Here is a 25,929-nt window from a genome sequence, read left to right on the forward strand (position 1 = left end):
CAAGTCATCCAATTGTATGGACGAACACTAAATCACTGGAGTGTATGTTTAAGTGGTGGCATTTACCTGTAGGTTGAACAAATGTCTGTTCACATTTTCTATCAAACATTCATTTACATTAAGACAGCACTGATTCAAGGTCTAGGTCTCTTACTGTGGTAGTCATAAGCTGTCTGTTAGCACTTTCCTTTGAAAATGTTTCTGTGTGTGTGTGTGTGTGTGTGTGTGTGTGTGTGTGTGTGTGTGTGTGTGTGTGTGTGTGTGTGTGTGTGTGTGTGTGTGTGTGTGTGTGTGTGTGTGTGTGTGTGTGTGTGTGTGTGTCCATCACCATCTGTCCCCATATTACAGTCATCTATATATCTAACCATGCTTGTCAACTGTTTACCATACACACCATGTGTTCCAGAGGCTAAAGGGGGATGGACCCAACCATTTCCTCTATTTATACACTGGAAGATGTCCTCCGTGATGTCATTGGGTCAGACCAAGTATGGGGGGAGTAGAGTATTTACAGGTACATTTGTAGGTTAGTTGTGATCTTTTTTACATTGTTGTGAGTGTATAGCAAATCATAAACCATATAAAATTGTTGGCTACCTAAAGAGGTGCTGTAAGGTAGAGCTTTTGTCTGTTAACTATTGGAGTCAGTAATTAGTGTCACCTGCACTCATGGTAGGAACTAGATCCTGCTGATAGGAGGCTCTATATAAGGAGAGGACTTGGACTGAACAGGGGAGAAGATCAGTGTGTAGCTGTGTGCACGTGATTATGTTATTTTATGATGAGTTGAGTTTATTCAGTTACGTCAAGTTAACCGTTTGTTTTGTTTGTATATATGTTTGGTTACACGTGTAGCAGGGCACTTTTGTAAATAAAACACCTTTTGATATCGGAACAAAGTCTCTCGTGTCTGCCTCCTACCACTTCAGAAGCCACTCCGGTCAGGCTTCACCACAATGAAGCTTTGAAATATTGGGCCCAGCCCTTCGTCATTTTTTCTTTTGATTACTTTGAGCTGAGAACGTTGTCTTGTTCATCGTTGTTTTTCTTTTCATCCCTGTCAAATATTTGTCTATTCTGTAAACCTACAGACTATCTGTCTGAGTGAACACCATTACTATTGTTATAGAATGTGTTTACTGTTCAGTTATGAAAAAGATTCCGACGTCAAATCAGTAGTACTGCATCATGCCCCACACTTTGAGAACTACTGGCATAAGCAGTACAATTCACAATGAGTGAACAGACAAAGATAAGAGCAAAAACTACAACAACTAACAATGATTGGCTGTGACAATGTTTCATGATGCTTCTCTTCTTGTAATTGTTGGGACTATGGTTGTTTTTTCCCCAAGTCCAAACATTCAGTGCTCCCATATTTTGTGAGTAGAATCTGCAACATAAGTACAATTTCTCTTTCAGGTTAATACTGCAATGTTTTCCTCTGAAGTAGAAATACACATTAGTAGTTTACAGGTGAGTTGCATGTTGTTTCAGTGCTTTGGTTATTTTGGGGTTCAATGAGTTACAAGTGATACTAGTAATACTTTTCATACTTAAACATCACAATGAATCTGTAGCTGTTTGTGGCCCTTTTTGTTGGGCCCCCAGACAGCCTTTAAAGTCTGACTGGGTGTTTTTCACTGGTGGTTCTGACCGTATAGTGGATGATGCAGTCAACATGGGACTGCACCACATGCTGCAACACCTCGACTCCCCAGGGAATATGCAAGGGTTCTGTTTGTGGACTTCAGCTCAGCGTTCAACACCATCATCCCAGCAATACTCCAACCCAAACTCTCCCAGCTCACTGTGCCAGCCTCCACCTGTCAGTGGATCACAAACTTCCTGACAGACAGGACGCAGCAGGTGAGGCTGGGAAAAATCACATCCGGCACCCGGACTATCAGCACTGGCGCCCCCCCAGGGATGTGTGCTCTCCCCACTGCTCTTCTCCCTCTACACCAACGACTGCACTTCAGAGGACCCGACACAACGGTCATCAACCTCATCAGGGACGGTGATGAGTCTGCATACAGATGGGAGGTTTGAGGGAGGAAAAATGTATGCGTTTGCCACTATATTATTTACTCCAGGGTTATCATATGTGTTTATTCATCTACCTCAGGGGTCGGCTCTTCAGCCCCTCTGTTGCGGCTCCCTGAGGCTACATCCACACTACTGGAGTGGAGTTTGGAGTTTTAAAACAAAAACGATCTCCGTCCACAAGGCGTTTCAGCATCACTCGAGATGATCTCCGAATATCACGTGACTATTCACGTACACTGGGCATGATGGGCCGGTGTAAACAGGAAGTAGATTGGTTGCTTAGTTAAAAAAATACGACAGAGAGTAATAAAGTAGTCTTTAAGAATGAAAGGTCGTGCTTGATACTGTGCTCTGCTGCTGACTGAAGTCTCTGTCGTTCTGGAGAGCAATCAATGTTTAGTTCCTTTATAGTTTATGTGGACTTCACAATAGTTAAGAAACAATAATAAGAAAAGGAAAGTCCTCCGTTTTGTGTCCGTCCTCCTCAAAGCCGCTAACCGTGACTTCAGACGCTGTTAACACCGCTGGACACACCAAAATATAAAATGTTTTAATAGTTTGTCAACTAAAATGTGCATCACATCCTATTACGTCGCTGTCAAGCGCCTTTCCCTGCAGGTGGCTAATTATGAGTTGCAGACCTCCGCCCTCGGTAAACTATTGTAAGATATTATGTTGAGCACGTTAAGAGCTCTCTAGGAAGCAGTGTTCCTTCCTAGAGTGGTGCTTTTATTGTGGAGGATGAGACGGAGAAAGAAAAAGGTTCTGGTGAAGTGTGGGAGAATTGAACAAAGTTGCTGCCGTCTTGGCGCAGATTACGGAGCACCGTGTTTATTATTTTATTATTATCATAAAGTATTGGCGCAACATTAACCCTCGGTAAACTATCAATGGATAAATCCAAAAAAAGAAAAGTCACGGAGGAAAATAGAGAGTTTAATTCTGCGTGGATGTATTCATTTGCTTTCACTGCCAACGATGCTGGTTTACCTGTATGCTTGAAATGTGGCAAGAAATTAGCAAACAACAAAAAATGTAATGTTGAAAGACACTTCCAGAACAAGCACACAGCATTTGCTGGAAAGTATCAAGCTGGAGATGAGCGATAAAGAGCGATTTCTTAACTGCTGCAGCAAACTGAGCAAGTTTTTTTCTCCTCTTCATAAGAGTTTGATATTGTTCTAACAGGTAAAATAGCAACAAAATGTCAAGAATTGTTTTTATTCTTGTTCTATAATTTCACAAATACAACACACGATAGTTTTTGGAAATATTATATAACTATATACAAAACTTTATAAGCTGTGATATCAAATAGCTTTTGCGGCTCCAGACAAATGTTATTTGGTGAAAAATAGGGCAAAATGGCTCTTTGGCTAGTAAAGGTTGCCGACCCCGGATCTACCTGGAGAATGTATGAGCTTACCACTATATTTTGTTAAGTCTGAGTTTATATTATACGTTTGCTCAGGGATTGTTATAATCGTACATGTATATGTATGCCCTGTTATCTTCATAATCTTACATTTATACGTTTGCTCTGTTATCGTTATACTCTTTATACTCTTTTGTATTCTTATATCAAACTCAGTTCATGTCCCTGCGTAGGCTTATAGTCACTGACATAGGAATAGTCATATGATTCATGTATTTCATAAAGCCTAAAATTAGGTGGGGTCCAGTTAAGACCGGCGATGTCACCCACACGATGTTCCAAGGAAACAGGAGGTCCTTTGTGTATAGGCTCCGAGACCAGCCTGTCCCTGCGCAGCTCGGGTCACTATGACCTTAGAGTGGCTGTGATGAGGAAGCCAGACGTTTGGCAGGAGCTTAAATTAAGAAGGGGGGGACAAACTGAGACAAAGCGGGAAAGATTTGAAGCTAAGAATCCCAGCAGCCCATAGGCCCATACATAGCAGATGCATAGTTACTGGACATCGGAATGCATTCCTGTCAATAATTAGTATGACGAGGAACAGGGACCGGTAGAAGCCTCTGACAGGTGGTCCGTATGATATTGATTAATTAGTACACCAACAGTACATCTCATCCTCCCAGCTGTGCCACATGCCCCCAGGAAAGCCCCCAGGGAACAGGATATCAAAAACCGTTATGAATCCCTACTTTATTCATGATGAACGAAATGACTGTTTAAAGAACATTGAGAGTTGATGAGCAAGGGGAGGGGGGGGTCATCATGAATGGGGGGTGGATAAGTATAAAGTAAGTTACATTTCTTTATTCTAGTTAGTTGAGTCCGGACAACTCGGTTTGCTTGTATTCTGTGTGATGCAAATAAACCTGCGTGAACTGAAGAAACTTAAAATCTCTCTTGTGTTCTATGGGTGTTCGTTACTGAAGTCCTTTTAGTGAGAATCCTGTGGTATCTCACCAGGAGCCAGCTTTTAGATATTAAGGTTAAATCAACTTCAAAGTCCAAGTAATCGACCATCAACATAGAAAAAACCACAACAGGCTGAACAGCTGGTCCTCTGGTGTGGTCAGAACAACCTGGAGCTAAACAAGCTCAAAACTGTGGAGATGACAGTGGACTTCAGGAGGAGCCCCCCAACACTGCCCCCCCCCCCCCCCCCCCCACCATACTCAACAACACTGTGTCGGCTGTGGAGACCTTCAGGTTTCTGGGATCCACAATCTCCCAGGACCTGAACTGGGCCCCCAATATCGACACCATCAGGAAAAAGGCCCAGCAGAGGCTGTACTTCCTGCGCCAGCTCAGGAAGTTCAACCTGCCTCAGGAGCTGCTGATTCTGTTTTACTCAGCCATCATCCAGTCGGTTCTCTGCTCCTCCATCACTGTGTGGTTTGGATCGGCCAATAAACAGGACAGAAACAGACTACCATGGATTGTCAGGTCTGCAGAGAGAATCATTGGTTCCAGCCTGCCCTCCATCCTGGACTTGTCATCCAGAGTCAGGAAGCGGGCTGGAAAGATCACTGCAGACCCTTCACACCCTGGACACAAGCTGTTCCAACTCCTCCCCTATTATTCGGTGTGTTGTGTTTATTCTTCTTGTTTGGTAGCCTAATTGTAATTACACAATAAAATGTAATGTTCTTTTGCAGTTAGTGTTCTTGTTAGCGTCGCCATCTTGACTTTTGCAACCAGTAAATGGAAGTGACCATATTTGGATGGTGGAGGAGTGACATAGAGATGCCTTATATGACTCTGGTAGGGTAGCAACCCGTTAAAAGCTTTATGGTCTATTTTTGACTTTAAACAGATCATAATTCACTAAATGAATATCATGCTGTATTGAAGAAAACTTGAAACCACAGATTGAGACCATAAACTCATGTTTACAAAGTTTACTGAGGTAATGAATTGAAAAGTAGGGCCATTTTCTCACACACTGCCATCCACCGTTGTTCAGACCGGGATAGCCTCCCTTCGGACTACGGGAACAAAATCGTTAGCTTAGTTAACGCGAGTATAGCATCCTGTGGTTTAGCAATCAGAGGCAGAATAGGCACGGGTCTTCCCACAAGCCATATTGGGTAGGCCCGCCCTCACATGCCCTCACATGTGCAGAATGGATCAAGCAGCTGGGAAGGATCGGGTCTTTGCATTACCTACTCTTACTAGCTCGTACTAGCTCCAAAAGTCACCAGATGACTTCATGCGCTCGTTTGTATATGGTTTCATGCACAACCACAAAGAAAAGCAAGAGAGAGACTGCCTGTGAATAAAGCCAGAGGAGAGGAAGAGACCCCATACTGTTGGTTGAAGAGTCATGGACTGTGATTTGACTACTCTGAGCAGCATTGGATATGAATTTGTCTACAACATAATATATTTGAATATATTTCTTGCTTCTAAATTTGTCGCTAGTCACTTTTTAAAAATAAAGTCGCTAAGAGGGTCTGAAAACAAAATCACCAAACCTAGCGAGAAAGACAACAAGTTGGCAACACTGCACTCAGAGGCTCCAGGCTGTTTTCACAAATAGGCTTCATCCGGAGAAAAAAAACCCAAAATACAATAATCTTCGTAGCTTATATTCCTTGACATAACAAGTGATGAGAACTCCAACTTTAGTTCAACTTTGAAGCTTCAGAGTTTAAAACGTGACAGTTACAAACTCCCTGACACTCCTTTAAGAGTGATCTGGATTCAAATAAACCGATCTTCTGCCTCTCAGGTACAGCAAATATGAGTATACTGTGCAAATCTACAAGATTTCTGGCTTCTGAAATGATTTTTTTTTTCAAGTTATCCCTGCTTTAAATCTCTCCTGCCTCTGTTGCTAATCCAATAAATTGAATGTTACCTGCAAATGTCACCGTTCAAATTATTAACCAAATCATTTTTAATGAAACTCCAGCAAATTTGATGCAAAATAGGATTTCTGGCTGTTTCACGGTCAGATTATTTTCTCTCTCGTGTCATTTGGCAGAGCCACTGCCAATACAAAAGCAATGTGTTACTAACAAAAAGGCTCTGATTGCAAGTGATGTCCCTACCAGGCACTACCACTGAAATTCCCCCGGCGTCTCTCAATATCCATCACAAGGACTGCTCTTGTTTACATGGTGTTGCTGCTCTCACTTGACCTGGCCCTAAGGAAAAATCACTGTAATATTCATACACTGACCATCATATATGTTCTTTTATTTCCAATATTATCACTTAAATACCCCCCCTTATATGAGCTTAATTCAGTGTCTCGGGAATATTAGTAATGACTTAAGTGAATGCATCAGATGTGCTATTTTCAAGCACCGAACTGTCTGTTTAGTGCGCGCTTCTTGTCTCTGTGCTCACAGGCTAATGGCGTCCTTGGACTTCTGAATGTCACCATACACTTTGGCATGAGTGCTTTTTATTATGCTGCTCAAAGTGGGTCACTTCCCCAGGACACCATTGAACATCAGTAAAACAGATTAAATAGTGTTACAATATTCACAAAAATAATGGGAAGTTAAAACAAAGGTAATCTCAGCACCATGCTGTCCCTGCACAGCACAGTGTAAACAGACAATACAATAACAAAAACGCTCGTGAGGCTGGGCCACCATGTGATGTAATGGGAGTCTGGGGCGACAGAGTGAAGCGTGTCTGATTGTGGATCCGCTGATATGAAAACGTTTTAAAAGTCCTAATCAAAGCCTGACAACATGCACCGTCCAACTAGACCACCTAGATGCTGAAAGCCCCCACCGTGGAGAGCAGTGTGTGTCTGCAACCGCGAAAAATAACTTGTTTCTGGTGATGTGCGCTGTGGATGTAGTGATGGATGGTGGAAGGTGACAAAGAGGGAATGTTGGTGATGGTGTATGAACCAGCGGATCGTGACGGGACGGGACAATTAGGGGATACTCACACTGCTGTTCTCTCCTGTCCAGTGGACCATCGCCTGGTTGTGGGTTGCATCCCCTTTGAGTACGAACGAGCTGCTGAGCAGGGTCATTTGTTTTTCCCGGGACAGCGCTCTCCTGAAGCGGGGTGAGCTCTCGGCGCCAACGGCTTCCTCGTCACCGTCCGTCGGTAAGCCCGGCGAGGTTCCTCCGTCTCCTCCCCCCATGTCAAACGTACGGTCCTCTCCGCCGCGCCGGTTTAAAACCCCGCTGTCACAGCGCACGGGTCCCGACACGGCCATCCAGGCCGAGGTGATCAACAGAAAGACGCAGAGGTGCGCAGCAGCGGAGACCGGTTCTTCAATGTGCAGTAATGCCATGTTTTGCGCCGTAGTAGCGCTGAGTATCGCGGAGACTGAAGGAGAGACTGCTGATGCTTGTGGAAGATAGGTGTATACTGTAAACCGAGGGAGAGAAAGGGAGTGAGGGGGTAGAGCAGGAGGGAGGGGAACTAGAGCGGAGGCAGACAGTGGGAACAACGTGGACGCGTCTCAGTGCCAAGGGGGATCAACAGAACTGCGCAGTGGTGCCACCTGCTGTCCTACAACTGCAGTACTTTGTGACTATCCACACGTTCAAGTGTCTGCAACTGATTCTTGTTCAATCAAATTATACTACACATGTTTTCTGCTGAACTGTAGCCTATTGCTCTCAGACGTGTTCATCAGCATGCTCATTGTGGCAATCCTTGTATGCAAAAAGCAACTATGTCTCAACCTTTAAAACATAAATATTTAATCAGTTTCAGTGATCTAACAGTTGGTGTAAATGTAAAGCAAATGTATTTTATGTATCTATCTATATATCTATCTATCTTTGGGTCCTTTGCTTAAATATCTGTCCTCCATCCATCATGTTAGAGTAATAACTCCTGGCATTTCTAACTTGGAAGGCCGTATTTCCTAGCATGACAGATTCTGTGACCTGTAATAGTGCAACGATTTTGCCTTCAGGTAACGTAACGTGCACCATGCATGCTGAAGAATCTGTGATTTATTTAAATGATATTTGCTGAATGAATGCAGCTGCAGCACAGCCCCGGTAAAGAGCAAAACACCATTTCCCTGCAGAAAAATAGACTGAAAGATGAGGGTTAACGAATGTCACAGAGGAAAAGAAATGTGTTGAAAACCACTCCCTTTTAGCAGTAGCCCATTCCATCTGTGTTAAATCAACCCAAACTGGGAACATTTAACTCAGTAATCTTTAATTTGTGTGGCTGTTGGGTGCCAATTTGAATCCCAAACGGCATTAGGCTATACAAAGGAAATACGATTGAAAGTTAAATCCAGGAGAGCTCGTCAGTGAAGTGTAATTTGTTGAAGCTTTTAGTTCACATGTTTTACTATAACTACATTTAAGCAGAGGATACTATGACCTGAGACTAAGACATCATTATTGGGTTCTAAGGATAATTTGTAAATTCTATTGGCCACCAATCAATCAGCTTAGAGACAGTTGGCCCGATTTTCTCCCTGGGTTTGTTTTTCTGTCAGTTTTCTAATATATTCCAGCTTTTTTATTCATTTGATCTTTGCTCCCAATTTAAAAGATGACTTAAAGCAGTTGGGAACATTCCTCAAAAAGGCACTGCCGAAGAGTATTTGCATGATATCGGTCCACTCATCCTCTTCACTGCCTCACTGCCTGTGCGTTGTTGGCCAGTTGGCCAAGAGGTCATAGTGTAGCTCCCACTAAGTAATAGCTCTCCTCTGAGTCCATCCTCCTATCCAATTATAGCTAGAGGCTGGATTAATCCATCGAATGTCTTTTCAGCTCAAACAACAGAGATTTAATTTGTCTTCACGTTGACATCAGACTCAGTATGAGAAATGGTTTATTGCCAAGTATGTTTGCACACACAAGGATTTTTACTTGGCAGTTGGTGCATTATAATGAACACAGTATAATAGTATGAAGACATTAAACTGCAGCCACAAAATCCCAATGATCATTTCTCTTTTCTAACATATGTATTATTAGTTGTAAAAATAAAAGGTGAATAAAATAAATGAAGGCTATGGCAGCCAGGGACTGAAAAGGGTTTCAGAGCAACAACCAAAGTTCTATACTTAGGTCACGTGGTGACAACTGAGCCATCTCTATGACAACTGACCAAATGCCATCTGTTGATGAGGACTATCAGATCTGAGAAAGTCAGTAAGTAGACCTTTAGCTTGCCCAAACAAAAATATACCACTATGTTCATTTTGATGCTGTTTAATTATTAGTTATGCTGCAAACAGATGCTGCAGAAAAATCTTTCAGGATACAGTAGAAAGAAGTTTTAAACATAATCTCTAGTAGACAGGGTTATACATTATTATTTCAGTACTATCTCTTCTTAAAGACAGAATTCTGCTCTGGATCAGTGTTGAAAAGGTGATCTCTGTTAATTATTTACATGTCAGTGTTCTTCTATCGGTGCTGCGGGTTGGGAATAAATGGAGAGAGCGATGTTGTTGGCTCAACTGGTCTCAGATCAGTGCACTCAGGTGTCCCGAGTGGCAGAACAGGAGCAGAGTCAGTTTGAATAATTGATGGATGGGGGCAGAAGGTGCATCAGCGTTACAGAAAAGTGAGAGGAAGAGGACAGAACACAAAAACACACTCTCACGCTATCTTACCAATTGTGTGAATATGTTGCACCCTCCTCTAAGTCTTTTAGTTGCTATTTCAATTTCTTTCTATTTCCCAGCAGGCAAAGTCAAAGAACCACAGCTGGGTAAGTAATGTGAGATGCAAGGAAGGGGCATGGCATTAAGGATGATGCTTTAAATTATTTTAATTTATTTAGTCATTTTTTGCAAAATAATTCAACAGACAGCACTTTACATCATGCATTTGCCTGGAAAATGTTGAATCATTCAATATTAATATGTCTCAAAAAGAAAACTGTACCTATATGCCAACAGAATTTACAGATCCGAACACACCCTAATTGTCTAGTTGATCTGGCAAACTTCAAATTAACTTGTGATCTTGAAAACAGGTCTGTTTTCTGCCCTAAATCTAGAGCTTTCATGCATAAGTCAGGGAGGCCGGGTGATGGCAGAGTGTGCACCCTCCATGACCTCTGCTACCAGCATACTGACTATAATTACACCTTCTAAACTGGAGCTTGCATTTAAATATTTCATACCGCAGTGGAAATGTGTGTGTGTGTGTGTGTGTGTGTGTGTGTGTGTGTGTGTGTGTGTGTGTGTGTGTGTGTGTGTGTGTGTGTGTGTGTGTGTGTGTGTGTGTGTGTGTGTGTGTGTGTGTGTGTGTGCAAAACCTTTTGTCTAATATGTCCCCATGTTCTGTGTGGAGCTCCATAACTCTGATTTACATGGTAAGAATCTGAAAAAGGTACATAATGTGTGCAGTGGATATGATTGTACTTCAGGTAATGCCATATATGGAAGGTTGTTATGTGGTTGATTCATTATTTAGTATATTACAGTCTACAGTGTGAAATAATAGTAATGAGAGTGAAACAATTAGAGTCGCTCCTAAGCATTCTCTAATTGGGGTAATTTGTAGGAAATTATATTGAACAATTGAACAACTGCAGATCATCCTGGGGGCACGTAAGAGCAGTTTGGTAGATTGTACAGAACCTTTGGTACAAGAGAACTGAATGATTGAAAGAAATCAGTTAATCAGCTGATCAATAAATAAATAAATAAACATCGAGGGGATCAATGCTATCACAACTATCACCACTAAAGAGGCCAGAGACAGCTGTTGAGAGTTAAAGTCTTTTGCAGTTCTCCTGTGGCTCTGGAAAACTAATGCACATTAGTTAATCTTCATAACATCCAATTATCCGAGAAACTTTCATGCTCAGCAGCATGCTAACAAGCTGGACTTCCATGGTCCAAGGATTGCCTCGCCCTAAACTGTCTCTATGCTCAGATGATGCAAGACATGGTTCTTTCATCCATACTTCTGATCTGCAATCACACACACACAAACAAGATGATACTACCTGCACCGCTCAATGAGGGCCAGGAAGTATTTAGTTTGGTAAGCGGTTATCCTGTGGAGTTGCACTCTTAATTTTGGAGTTTTTGTGCTTTCTCACCTCACAGGTTTCCATGGATCCTGGTTATATCTAGACCCTGGACCCTGGTCATCCTGCCATAGCCCTGCTGACACCCACTGCTACTATTATTATTAGTCAGATTACTGCTTTCATTAGGGCCCGAGCACCGACGTAGTCGGAGCAGAGAACCTATTGTTCTTCTAATTCAGGGGTCGGCAACCTGCGGCTCCGGAGCCGCATGCGGCTCTTCAGCCCCTCTGTTGCGGCTCCCTGAGGCTACATCCACACTACTGGAGTGGAGTTTGGAGTTTTAAAACAAAAACGATCTCCGTCCACAAGGCGTTTCAGCATCACTCGAGATGATCTCCGAATATCACGTGACTATTCACGTACACTGGGCATGATGGGCCGGTGTAAACAGGAAGTAGATTGGTTGCTTAGTTAAAAAAATACGACAGAGAGTAATAAAGTAGTCTTTAAGAATGAAAGGTCGTGCTTGATACTGTGCTCTGCTGCTGACTGAAGTCTCTGTCGTTCTGGAGAGCAATCAATGTTTAGTTCCTTTATAGTTTATGTGGACTTCACAATAGTTAAGAAACAATAATAAGAAAAGGAAAGTCCTCCGTTTTGTGTCCGTCCTCCTCAAAGCCGCTAACCGTGACTTCAGACGCTGTTAACACCGCTGGACACACCAAAATATAAAATGTTTTAATAGTTTGTCAACTAAAATGTGCATCACATCCTATTACGTCGCTGTCAAGCGCCTTTCCCTGCAGGTGGCTAATTATGAGTTGCAGACCTCCGCCCTCGGTAAACTATTGTAAGATATTATGTTGAGCACGTTAAGAGCTCTCTAGGAAGCAGTGTTCCTTCCTAGAGTGGTGCTTTTATTGTGGAGGATGAGACGGAGACGTTTTTTCCCCAAGTCCAAACATTCAGTGCTCCCATATTTTGTGAGTAGAATCTGCAACATAAGTACAATTTCTCTTTCAGGTTAATACTGCAATGTTTTCCTCTGAAGTAGAAATACACATTAGTAGTTTACAGGTGAGTTGCATGTTGTTTCAGTGCTTTGGTTATTTTGGGGTTCAATGAGTTACAAGTGATACTAGTAATACTTTTCATACTTAAACATCACAATGAATCTGTAGCTGTTTGTGGCCCTTTTTGTTGGGCCCCCAGACAGCCTTTAAAGTCTGACTGGGTGTTTTTCACTGGTGGTTCTGACCGTATAGTGGATGATGCAGTCAACATGGGACTGCACCACATGCTGCAACACCTCGACTCCCCAGGGAATATGCAAGGGTTCTGTTTGTGGACTTCAGCTCAGCGTTCAACACCATCATCCCAGCAATACTCCAACCCAAACTCTCCCAACTCACTGTGCCAGCCTCCACCTGTCAGTGGATCACAAACTTCCTGACAGACAGGACGCAGCAGGTGAGGCTGGGAAAAATCACATCCGGCACCCGGACTATCAGCACTGGCGCCCCCCCAGGGATGTGTGCTCTCCCCACTGCTCTTCTCCCTCTACACCAACGACTGCACTTCAGAGGACCCGACACAACGGTCATCAACCTCATCAGGGACGGTGATGAGTCTGCATACAGATGGGAGGTTTGAGGGAGGAAAAATGTATGCGTTTGCCACTATATTATTTACTCCAGGGTTATCATATGTGTTTATTCATCTACCTCAGGGGTCGGCTCTTCAGCCCCTCTGTTGCGGCTCCCTGAGGCTACATCCACACTACTGGAGTGGAGTTTGGAGTTTTAAAACAAAAACGATCTCCGTCCACAAGGCGTTTCAGCATCACTCGAGATGATCTCCGAATATCACGTGACTATTCACGTACACTGGGCATGATGGGCCGGTGTAAACAGGAAGTAGATTGGTTGCTTAGTTAAAAAAATACGACAGAGAGTAATAAAGTAGTCTTTAAGAATGAAAGGTCGTGCTTGATACTGTGCTCTGCTGCTGACTGAAGTCTCTGTCGTTCTGGAGAGCAATCAATGTTTAGTTCCTTTATAGTTTATGTGGACTTCACAATAGTTAAGAAACAATAATAAGAAAAGGAAAGTCCTCCGTTTTGTGTCCGTCCTCCTCAAAGCCGCTAACCGTGACTTCAGACGCTGTTAACACCGCTGGACACACCAAAATATAAAATGTTTTAATAGTTTGTCAACTAAAATGTGCATCACATCCTATTACGTCGCTGTCAAGCGCCTTTCCCTGCAGGTGGCTAATTATGAGTTGCAGACCTCCGCCCTCGGTAAACTATTGTAAGATATTATGTTGAGCACGTTAAGAGCTCTCTAGGAAGCAGTGTTCCTTCCTAGAGTGGTGCTTTTATTGTGGAGGATGAGACGGAGAAAGAAAAAGGTTCTGGTGAAGTGTGGGAGAATTGAACAAAGTTGCTGCCGTCTTGGCGCAGATTACGGAGCACCGTGTTTATTATTTTATTATTATCATAAAGTATTGGCGCAACATTAACCCTCGGTAAACTATCAATGGATAAATCCAAAAAAAGAAAAGTCACGGAGGAAAATAGAGAGTTTAATTCTGCGTGGATGTATTCATTTGCTTTCACTGCCAACGATGCTGGTTTACCTGTATGCTTGAAATGTGGCGAGAAATTAGCAAACAACAAAAAATGTAATGTTGAAAGACACTTCCAGAACAAGCACACAGCATTTGCTGGAAAGTATCAAGCTGGAGATGAGCGATAAAGAGCGATTTCTTAACTGCTGCAGCAAACTGAGCAAGTTTTTTTCTCCTCTTCATAAGAGTTTGATATTGTTCTAACAGGTAAAATAGCAACAAAATGTCAAGAATTGTTTTTATTCTTGTTCTATAATTTCACAAATACAACACACGATAGTTTTTGGATATATTATATAACTTTATACAAAACTTTATAAGCTGTGATATCAAATAGCTTTTGCGGCTCCAGACAAATGTTATTTGGTGAAAAATAGGGCAAAATGGCTCTTTGGCTAGTAAAGGTTGCCGAACCCTGTTCTAACCAAAGAGTGAAATGCAGACAGCCTTACGAAAAACGGCTACCCAAAATATTCAGAGCCCAAATGCAATAATGTGGTTCAATAATGATCGAGAGTCACTTCTGCATTTCTGGACTGGAAAACAAATTCAAAATCGAAGGGTATTTAGGAGAAACATTGTTTTACAACAGTATTCTCCCCTGGCATTAACACATCAACTAACCCCAAGTTTAAATCAAATCACTTTCTTTCAGATGTAAATAATACATTTGGTGTATTAATTATACTTTTTGTATCTGTTACAATTGTTATTACTGAAGGACAGAAGAAAAACAATATAACAGGTGATATTAGATTCATAAGGGTTTCATGGATGTCTATTTGTGATGGACCACAGAGAGAATATCCTTGAGAAGTGCAAGTCACCCTGTAACTAAAATATGGCTGTGTTCAGGTTTGACTGAATCAGAGAAGTAAAGTAGTTTAAATATCTGAATGAGATCATGAGCTGTCCAGTCACTGCTGCAGCTGCTACGGTTGAGCGTGTTGGTGAGAGAGCCAAACTACAAAGAACCTTGTAGTTTGCACCTGTGCCTTCCCCTCATGCACCATCTCATGTCTCACACTCCGTGGCTTACAGTTTGAAAACCTTTGAGTGAGAATTTATTTTTGTTAAATTTCAGGATGTGTGTAAAAGAGCAAACCAAGATGCCAAAGTTGATCAGTTTATTCTGATGCTGTGACATCATTCTTCTAATGGTTTACAATTAAAGCTGTTACATTACTGACTGAGGCTGGCTTACCAGAGCCTGATCACGTCCAAATGAACAAGAGAAGGAAGTTTTTACCATGAACTCAATTCAAAGTAACATCACAACCTTTCTTCAGATATTCAAGTAGCCTCCTGCTCCTCGCTTTATTCACAGAATGAATTTAAAACTCACAAACAAGAAAATTGAGGAGTCAAGTTTAAGATTACTAGGGCTTTAAACAGAAGTCTGGAATGATACTTACAGTTCAGAACCAGAACTACTCAGTTTGTGGAGGGATGTTACATCATAGCTCGTTTCTTTAGGATTGACGGTTGTAGGAGGAGACATACAGCCTCCATGTGTGATCTGGTGAGGCTGACATAAACTGACTCTGAAATGACTCGCATGACCAGCTGAAATTCTACTGTAAAGACTGTCCTGTGTAAATCTTTCCATTAAAAGCTGGTTGATATTGTTCAGATACAAAGTCCAGCTCAGTTGGGTTCCCGTCTCTTTGACCCTCAACCAGTCTGTTGTACCTGAGGTCATCAGGCAACAAAGCAAATCCCACTTTGGCGCAGTTAGATCACTCTTTCTAAGGGGCTTTGGCCACGCCCACTAATGCTGGCCTGAGGGTGCGACCGTGAAGCTTGTAGCCCACTTTGGTTACCATGGCGACGGTGCCAGGCTCTTTGCCCTCCACAGGGGCGTGAAAGAGCGCCTCGTGCTCGTAGGGGTCAAACTTCTGGCCGTCGGGGTTGAGCTTGACCAGGCCATGCTTGGTGAAGACCTTCTGGATCTGGACCTCCGTCATCACCAGTCCGTCGTACAGGTTCTTCAGGTGAGGGTTCTGGGTCGTCACCTCCTCCTTGGGCACACTGTCTGTGGCCTTCTCCAGGATGTCAGCCACCTCCAGCAGGTCCTTACAGAAGCCCTGGATCCCTGGTGATGGAAGGCGGTAGAACATTATTCAACATGCTTTAAATCTCACAACCGGTCTCCTAGTGACGTACGTAGCGCTTACTTGTTATATTTTTACTAAAATGCAGCGTAGCAGTGGCACTGACTGAGAAAACATACAGTCAATGAAATAATATCAGTTACAAAACAAGTTTACAACATTAACCAGCGGCCATACCAGACCACGGAAGAAGAATCTTCCCTGTTAGCAAGCAGGAGACATATCACAGCTTTTCAAATGGAGAATTAAAAAACACACAGACAAGTTGCTATCTCATATTTAGAATTTATTTTGCAGGGACAATGCACACCAATCAACAGTCAAACTGTAAGTGAGCCAGAGTTAGCCAGAAAGGCTAGTTTTCATCTGCTGTCCCCAGCCAGATGTTTGAAGGCAGCCTAAAATTACATTACTCAGATAATACATACGTACAATTAGAGTGCCTCCAGTATCTGGTAGCTAGGAAAAAAACCTGAAAGTTATATAGGTATACAAAAAAAAAAAGAGTATGCACACTCAAATCTGAAAAATATCTAATAAGCTCTTCATGGAAATCTAAATCAAGTTCATTATAGTATGTAAACAGTGCAAATACAGGTTTTAAGTAAACTAAACTAACCTCATTACATTTCACTTACATCTCACTTGTTTATAGTCCTGTTCGTTTGTGCACTTTATTTTATATTTTTCTGTACATTTTAATATGTTTCTACTTTGCACTGTGTTGATTGTTAAATGTTATGCACCTCCCGTCAAGTCAAATTCCTTGTATGTTCAACGTACCATGGCAATAGACGGTTCTGATTCTGACGACGACACACCATTTAATCAAAAAGGCTAAAGTCGCCCTTGTTTCCAGTGACATCTAGTGGTTAGAACATGCAACTACAGAATGAACACATTTTCTGCAGGATTCATCCATTGCAACATTAAGTGGTGGATCCTATTGAAATATTGAAAACTAGCAGAGTTAAAATGGAGAATCTTTACCATATAATTTAGCATCTTCTATCATCTTGTGTGTCCTCGTCCTGAGGTTCTCTGTGTCCGCTAACGCCCGCTTGTACTTTTCCTGAAAACACGGAAAAAGTAAGCAAACATGTAATGAGGCTCAGGAATGAACTGGTACTGATCAAAATGACATGGCTTTAGAAATGTTTCATAGGAAGATTGTAATTCAGTGAAATGAACATGTCACTGTCTATAATGTTAGTCCAAATTAAAATGGTCGTCAGGTAAAATGATACGGGTCACTAAAACAAAATTTGGTGAATTCTTCAGACTATCGTCATTTCAGAATGATGTATGTAAAAGATAAGATAACACCAGTCTGATGACGCCCTACACTGGGTGTGTCTGACAAACCAACTCACCGTCATGTCCTTAAGCTGGTCCTCCAGCTGGGTCTTCTCCTCCAGCAGGAGGGTCTCTGCTGCACTCTGCTCCGGCCGCTCAGCACCCTCTGACGCGGGGCCATTCTTCTGCTGGGTGGCTGTGCATAGCAATCGTGGAGACGCTCTTTGTGGCAGGGAAGGAGGGAGACAGAGACAGAGAGAGAGACAGAGACAGACAGAGAGACAGACAGACAGACAGACAGAGACAGAGAGACAGACAGAGACACAGACAGAGAGACACAGACAGAGAGACACAGACAGAGACAGAGAGAGAGAGAGAGACAGAGAGAGAGAGAGAATGAGAGACAGATTTTACAAAACATCACCGTGGACATAATTAGTAGATTATTCAATCATGGAAATAATTCTTAGTTACAGCCCTAATATTTCCAAGTGTTACACATCATCCAGTCATCTATTTACTAAAAGTAAAGTGTCATCCAATCACTAAGCTGTATGATTAGAAACAGTATTATATACTAACAGGAGGAAATGAGTGCAGAAACATAGCAGATGCTTCCTGCTGGAATGCTTTGAGGATTGTGAAAATGATGTGAAATAGATTTCAGAGGAAGACTTTGAACCCATCTGTTAGGACTGCATATATTGTATTGTGGTTCCTTGTCCAGACTTCTGATTGACAGAACCAGACAGCTTAACGAACAGTTGTATGACTGCCAGTACTGACTCAGAATGTTGTGCAACTACATTACGTCATTCAATGATAACCTACTTATATTTACTATACAGCCTACAAAGTTGATACATACATTTAGTTGGAACCATTATAATGGTTCCAACTAAATGACACTTTGTAGGCTGTGGATAGCATACTTCACTATTGGATCATACTCTTTCTCTGGCCTATAAAGTAGTGTCGAGACATTACATGATTCATCTAATGTCGTGAGAAGCTTTAGGACACGTTCGCTAACGAGAAAATTAAATGTTCAATTCTCAGATTTAGAAACTCATAATAACAGACAAGACTTATATTATCATGCTGACCGAGGTAACATCCCTCTCTTTATCATTTAGCACATGTCACGTTATTTCGTCATCCTTCTTCGACGACGACATGCCAACAATGACACACAGACACACTAAATACGCTCGTTAGGCTAACGTTGTGTTAGGTCATCTCCAACACACTGACACACACGTCTGGTTAGTCAGTTTCAGTCTGTATCTTTCACGTAAAGGTCAACATTAAGGACCGTGGTCGGTTAAGAGAGCTAACGCTGCTAGCCGGGCTACTACTAATCAGACAGAAGCTCACCGTCCTGCCAAAGCAAGCCTAGCATTGCTGTAACCGGCACATTTCAGTTAGCAAAGTCGAGATTTAAGTGTGTTACCTTATTAACGCAGGTGAAGCTACAAATGAGTAGCTCTGTCTTACTGCTCGCACACACCAACTCGCCATTTTCCACTGTGACACTCTGGATAACACACGCTGACGGGACGCGCAATAGTGTGACGGCAGCGTGAGGTTTGAGCCAATCAGGAGTCAGTGAGAAGAACACTTCTCACATTTGACCAATCAGATTCCAAAAAGGGCTAGACGACAAGGTGTAGTTTGGTTGAGTTGCAGTTAAAGGTGAAAGCGCCTCATGTGGCCAAGGACAGTTTAAAAAATCATTATCGAATAGAAAGGTCATGGATATCATCATGGAAGCCCATTCCTATTGAAGACCGTTTCTGTCAATAAAAAAAGTCAGTAAAATAGAAATCTACTGAAAATAATGACTTACTATCTCATAATTATGACATAAGCATCTCATAATTATGACTTACTATTTCATAATTATAGTTCAGCATCTCGTATTTATGACTTAACATCTTATAATTATAACTTAGCATATCATAATTAAGACTCACTATCTCATAATAATGAGAAACGTTGCATAGGCCTAAACAGAATCACAAAGTTATAGCTATTTTATAATTTAATCATTTTTCTTAAATACATAATTTATAAAAATATTTTTCCCATTATCTTATTTTCTCATTGCACAGCTACTGTCTTCCTCACTTGCTCTGCTTCCAGTGCAGCTTGTTTTAAGTAAAGCTTTTATCCAATCAGATTTCACCTCTGTGCCTCTAGGTAAGAAGAGAGGCCCCAGGCCTGCAGACAGTGAATCCCTTTGCAGTTTAAGTGAATGGGGACGATATTGTTGATTGTCATAGTGTTCAACCAATCAGATCTTTAGTTTGACATGTTGGGCGTATTCTTTGACATGCCAGAGCCTGCTAGCTGGCCTATAAGCATGTCAGCATTATGTGCAGCTCAGTTTGCAGGAGCAGCTCTGCAGTAAGATGCAGCGTGTGCTGTGATTGGTCAGTGGGCGAGCTTGTGACTATTGTGAAACGAAACTTACAGCAGAGGCTTAGTCGGAGTAGTAAGTGTTCAAATTGAAAGATATGGAAGAAATGATGGCCCTTGAGTGTGTAGCAGAATGCGTGTTGCTGCTGTTGTTTTTCCGTTAAGCTAGTTAGCCTAGCCTCCCGGAACACTTGCGGAGCCCCAGCTGTTTCTGTTCCGGTTCAGAGGTCACACAGACCGCTGTCTCCTAGTGAGAGCAGAAAATATTATATTTCCTACAATTTAAGCTTCTGCATTTTCAAAATGCACTAGTATTATTCAAACGTATTGTTCGGTTTGTAAGCCTCGCATCGAACGGTTTAGTACGAATACGTAACGTTATATAGTTACAGCCCAAGAAACGAATAATAACCCTAGCTGTGGCGCCATCATGTGGTTATAAGGTGGTATTTCAGCAGTGAAGGCCCAGGTATGAAATGCATGGCCCGCCACTGGTTGTTTCCTCACATGCGCCGAAGCAACAGAAGCAGGTGGATGAGACAAAGATTAGCAGATCCAAATGGATATCATCATTAAAGACTACTTAAGACGTGGATTCACAAATCGTGAAATTTGAGTGGTTTTGGAGGAACTAAGATATTAGTTGATATCAAACTAAGCATCCAGACCCAGAGAAAGCTACAGAAGAACCAACTTTGTTAGAGACGAATTAAAGCTTCATGGCATATGTATCAGTGGTTGCAAAAATGACTTCTCGAGAAAGATGATACGGCTAGAAGCATACAAAACCAACAACGACCCTCATACTATTGCAGCTTACTTCAAAGAATACCCTTTCAGTCATGCAAACGTTTATGCACACCAGTGAGGATGAGAATGGTACTGAGGGGGACACTTTAGGTCCATGTACTGGCAATCAAAGGATTGAACGTCGTGCACCTTGAGAAGTGAATGCGCCCAGTTTTGGATCGACCATTTCGACCAGCTGAAAGCAGATAGCTATGTTGTTGACAGCTTCATTGGCACATCACTGATCCAGTTTTGCTTTCATACAGGTACAGTATCCTAAAAACCTATTGATTACAGTATTAACACAGATGTAGGGGAGACCCGGGACGATTGTACAACTTTTTGTCCAAGCACCTATAACTCGCCCAATTTTTCTATTAGAGCTCTCCATTTTCTGATTCCTCCAACTATGTCACCAAATGTATTATTCGATGTCGAATACAATAAGTTCCACTGTCCCAACCTGCCCCACTACCGAGGTAAGTTTTAACACACCCTGAGGTGAGTTGTAACAATACAAGGCTAGAATAAAAAATGTAGCTCACACCACAAAATGTAGTTTGTTGCCCATGTTTCAACACATCAACATCTTCCTGTGGTTCGCCAAGAACAAAAATAACTCACCACTGACTTCTAGGTCATTTAAGAATGACTGTATTATACAGAAATTTGTTGTTTTAAAACATTTTAAGAACTTTCTTCTGGAAACGTATGCGCTAAATAAAGCAGTCATTGTGTTTGTATTTGCCTTTTACGGTGGTACTGATACTTTTAAGAAGAGAACATCAGCTGTGTAGTGAACAAAAAAATAGTGTGTAGGTGTGTGTGTGTGTGTAGTTGTCAATTCAGGGTTAATTAGATTCGAGTTTTACATTCATCCTCACACCTGTCAGCCATGTATAGCTACAGCATGATGGAATTGACTATTACATGATTGAAATTAGTATAGATGAAAAGTGTCACTTTTGACCCAAGTGACTATTCTCTTATTTTAAACAATTCTAATGTCAACCGTATCAGATGTAGACTTCATGTCACCTCCAAGGAATTACTCTTACCTGAAAATCTGTGTTTTGCCTGTAAAATCTGCATACTTCTTCTCACAGTTATGAAATTTCACATGCAAGGTCAGGAAAGAAGAAGTCATACATTAAATTGATCACATGACTCTTAGGTCATCCCTTCTTGGTGAACGTGGTGCTGTTAAAACCATCCCTTTGATAGAACAATCCCTGGTAATACGCATAAAACACAAATTATTTTCGACCAATCATTTTCTGTCCATTATAAAGGAGGAGCTTGATGAAGTTGTTACTGTCTGCAACGACCATCGCATAAGAACAACAAACAATCCTCAGGCTCCTAATGGTCGCCCCTCCTTAATGTATGGGTTCCCAACCTTTATGGGGCTCAGAATGTCTTATAGCCAGCTGATCAAATGAAGACAGACATATGGAACTTATGGGTGAGCAAAACCTGGCAATTTCTAAAGGTGTGTATGAAATGATGGACTTTTATCTAGACTTCGTCAAATGTGACTGATGGGCTGGGGGAATAAAGTCTGCACTTTGAGAACAAACAGCTTGGCCTACCATTGTATACAAATATGTCCTGAATTGTTTATTTTAAATGCCATCTGAAATTCAGGCACGTAGGGTGTATACATCAATGATACTGTCTTTAAATGACATGAAAATGAGATTTAACTTATAGGCTGATGTTTTCGTTGCCCCTTGTCTCTCTAGCCTTGTAGCAGCTTCTTACACACTGAAAACTGCTCTCAACGGTCACAGGCTGTTGTGCTTACAAATGTATGTTGTTTGCCTTACTACATTTGTTTCAAATAGCTGAGCATCTCAAGTTCCCTGGACAAGTACAAACACATAACACAACTGGCACCCTGGGGAAAAAATGAATGATTTTTTGTCAAATAGGATTCTGCAGAGAAATAGGAGTTTGAGATTTCAGTTTTTTGTGGCTGTGCAGCTTGATCATCAGCGGACAATTTCACGAGCTGATAAATGGCCGAAGTGAAAAGTGACCAGGACCTAAAAGTCTAAAGAGTTACAACTGCAATGAAATGTATAATGTTGCTATGGTGTCAAAATAACGATCAAAAGTATATTTTTGCTACAGTTTCAATGTTTATCTGTAGAATTTATCACAGAAATGAAATGAAAGAAATATATATAATATGTTTTCTTAACTCAACACTTCCTGTATCCGTTTCAAATTAAAAGCCCCAGTGCAGGGGTCGCCAACCTTTACTAGCCAAAGAGCCATTTTGCCCTATTTTTCACCAAATAACATTTGTCTGGAGCCGCAAAAGCTATTTGATATCACAGCTCATAAAGTTTTGTATAAAGTTATATAATATATCCAAAAACTATCGTGTGTTGTATTTGTGAAATTATAGAACAAGAATAAAAACAATTCTTGACATTTTGTTGCTATTTTACCTGTTAGAACAATATCAAACTCTTATGAAGAGGAGAAAAAAACTTGCTCAGTTTGCTGCAGCATTTAAGAAATCGCTCTTTATCGCTCATCTCCAGCTTGATACTTTCCAGCAAATGCTGTGTGCTTGTTCTGGAAGTGTCTTTCAACATTACATTTTTTGTTGTTTGCTAATTTCCCGCCACATTTCAAGCATACAGGTAAACCAGCATCGTTGGCAGTGAAAGCAAATGAATACATCCACGCAGAATTAAACTCTCTATTTTCCTCCGTGACTTTTCTTTTTTTGGATTTATCCATTGATAGTTTACCGAGGGTTAATGTTGCGCCAATACTTTATGATAATAATAAAATAATAAACACGGTGCTCCGTAATCTGCGCCAAGACGGCAGCAACTTTGTTCAATTCTCCCACACTTCACCAGAACCTTTTTCTTTCTCCGTCTCATCCTCCACAATAAAAGCACCACTCTAGGAAGGAACACTGCTTCCTAGAGAGCTCTTAACGTGCTCAACATAATATCTTACAATAGTTTACCGAGGGCGGAGGTCTGCAACTCATAATTAGCCACCTGCAGGGAAAGGCGCTTGACAGCGACGTAATAGGATGTGATGCACATTTTAGTTGACAAACTATTAAAACATTTTATATTTTGGTGTGTCCAGCGGTGTGTCCAGCGGTGTTAACAGCGTCTGAAGTCACGGTTAGCGGCTTTGAGGAGGACGGACACAAAACGGAGGACTTTCCTTTTCTTATTATTGTTTCTTAACTATTGTGAAGTCCACATAAACTATAAAGGAACTAAACTTTGATTGCTCTCCAGAACGACAGAGACTTCAGTCAGCAGTAGAGCACAGTATCAAGCACGACCTTTCATTCTTAAAGACTACTTTATTACTCTCTGTCGTATTTTTTTAACTAAGCAACCAATCTACTTCCTGTTTATACCGGCCCATCATGCCCAGTGTACGTGAATAGTCACGTGATATTCGGAGATCATCTCGAGTGATGCTGAAACGCCTGTGGACGGAGATCGTTTTTTGTTTTAAAACTCCAAACTCCACTCTGTGAAGAATTTAAGTATTAAAAGCATTATTTAGTAGAATTAATAACTAGGGTTGGGTACCGAAACCCGGTGCCAATATGGCACCGGTACCTATACGACCGGTACCTACCGGACCGAAACGCAATGCAGATTTCGGTGCTTCTTTTCGGTGCCTGAGCCGATTGAAATACTTTTTTTAACACTACTCTGATGACTCCGTCCTGGCAGCAGGTAACGATAGCTACCGTTTGTATAGCTACAGCAGCTAGCTAGCCATCAACATTTTAACAGAGAAAATGCCGAAAGGTAAACGGTCAAAAGTGTGGCTGTTTTTATTTTGAAAGTCCGTTGCTCACTGGCAGCGGTGGAGGAATGGAGACTACTGGACATCGCTGCGGTAAAGTCAGCAGACACTCAGATCTCCGTGGTCAACTCAGCAGACACTTAGATGTTAGTGACCTATACGCTGAAATTCACGGTAAACGCATTCAAACGGCACAGATCGGGAGCGAGCGAAGGACTTTGAAAGTTAGCGAAAAGATTTAACGCGAGACAACATCCGGTTTCTTCAGAGGAACATCCGGTTTTCAGAATAAGATGCCAACAAAGTATGAATTAAATTCACATTAAGTATAAAACATGCTACCTGCATCTCGTGAGTTAAAGGGAAAATACACCTACATTGTGCGTAAGTGTGTCTTTATTCTTTGATCGCTGGGTAACCATCATCACCTCTGAGTTACAGCATTATATTGATGAACAGTAGAGCTGCATTCACATGCTCTGTCATGAAGACGACACACATTTAGATGAAACGTGCTGAAACATTGTATTCCTGTTGCACAGCAGTGGAACGTTTCACATGAAGTCACACACTGAGCACAGATAGTGAAGAGATATAACTGCTACTGTGTAAAGGGAATACTGCTGTTAAAAAGAACCTTATTTGTTTAAAGTGTTTGCAAACCAAATGTTATTGCACTTTTGTTCATATAGCAGTACTTTTAAAATAAAAGTGCACAATACACTACCTTTGAATTAATTATTGAACTTTGCCATAACAATGAGATTAATCGCAAAAAATCCATGCGATTAAAAATTGTAATCGTTGCCCAGCACTAATATGTATAGTATACTTTAAACAGTTAAATATATTGTTAAATTTGACTTGGCAATACAAAAAGTATCGGTTCAGGCACCGTTTAGGCACCGGTATCGTTTTAAAAGTATCGTTTTAGCACCGGTATCGGAAAAAACCCAAACGATACCCATCCCTATTAATAACACCCCTAGTGGTGAATAAAATTGTCACAATGATAAGAATGTAAATTATGTTAAGAGTCACAATATATTTACTTATGGAATGTATTATAGATTTACAGGATGTTTACTTATAGAAGATATTATATGTTTGCAATAAGTTTACTTGTAGGAGTCTTAAACATAATCATTGGAAGTATTGAACCAAAGTACAGTCACATAGGTATGGGGGTTGTGAGCCATGAGGCAGAGAGATCAGGGGAGATAGGGTCAGTGAGGAATGCAGAGGACAGGCTCTTCACGACCATATAAGGGTATAGGTCGAGGACCAGAGACATCACCAGAGACATCAAAGGGGACACAGAGGAGCTGGACAGATGACCAAGAGAGCAGGAGGAGTCCGGACGACTTCAACCAAACACTGAGCTGATAACAGCCGAAGCCATTAAGGGTTTATTGTATTTCGGCCAATCACAGAGGCTGATAC

The 25,929-nt window shown here is 41.5% G+C and overlaps 2 protein-coding genes across 2 annotated transcripts in view; both read right to left on the reverse strand.

Annotated features, from left to right (window-relative positions):
* Positions 1 to 7,748, reverse strand: part of sorcs2 (sortilin-related VPS10 domain containing receptor 2) — a gene marked incomplete at its 5' end in the record, with an annotated part of 266,050 nt that extends 258,302 nt beyond the window's left edge. The window contains one exon of the mRNA XM_079185210.1: positions 7,395 to 7,748. Within this exon, the coding sequence (XP_079041336.1) occupies positions 7,395 to 7,748 (354 nt within the window). The remainder of the gene's footprint in view (positions 1 to 7,394) is intronic.
* A 7,424-nt stretch (positions 7,749 to 15,172) lies between these two features.
* grpel1 (GrpE-like 1, mitochondrial) lies at positions 15,173 to 19,024 on the reverse strand. Its single transcript, XM_079185048.1, has 4 exons — positions 18,923 to 19,024; positions 17,547 to 17,691; positions 17,164 to 17,245; positions 15,173 to 16,154 (listed from the first exon to the last, which is right to left on the reverse strand). Exons 1-4 carry the CDS (start codon positions 18,988 to 18,990, stop codon positions 15,808 to 15,810), a joined length of 642 nt encoding a protein of 213 aa, XP_079041174.1. The 5' UTR covers positions 18,991 to 19,024; the 3' UTR covers positions 15,173 to 15,807.
* Positions 19,025 to 25,929: the final 6,905 nt, after the last annotated feature.

This window comes from Pholis gunnellus (assembly GCF_910591455.1).
Source record: "Pholis gunnellus genome assembly, chromosome: 23".
Taxonomy (NCBI): Eukaryota; Metazoa; Chordata; class Actinopteri; order Perciformes; family Pholidae; genus Pholis; species Pholis gunnellus.

What these genes read in the sequence shown, in the direction of transcription:
- grpel1 (XM_079185048.1), bottom strand. Translation starts at nt 18,990, where the DNA reads ATGGCGAGTTGGTGTGTGCGAGCAGTAAGACAGAGCTACTCATTTGTA. An exon ending in GCTTCACCTGCGTTAATAAG is followed by an intron (nt 17,692 to 18,922) that starts GTAACACACTTA and finishes CCTGCCACAAAG; the next exon opens with AGCGTCTCCACGATTGCTAT. An exon ending in AGAAGATGCTAAATTATATG is followed by an intron (nt 16,155 to 17,163) that starts GTAAAGATTCTC and finishes TTCCATCACCAG; the next exon opens with GGATCCAGGGCTTCTGTAAG.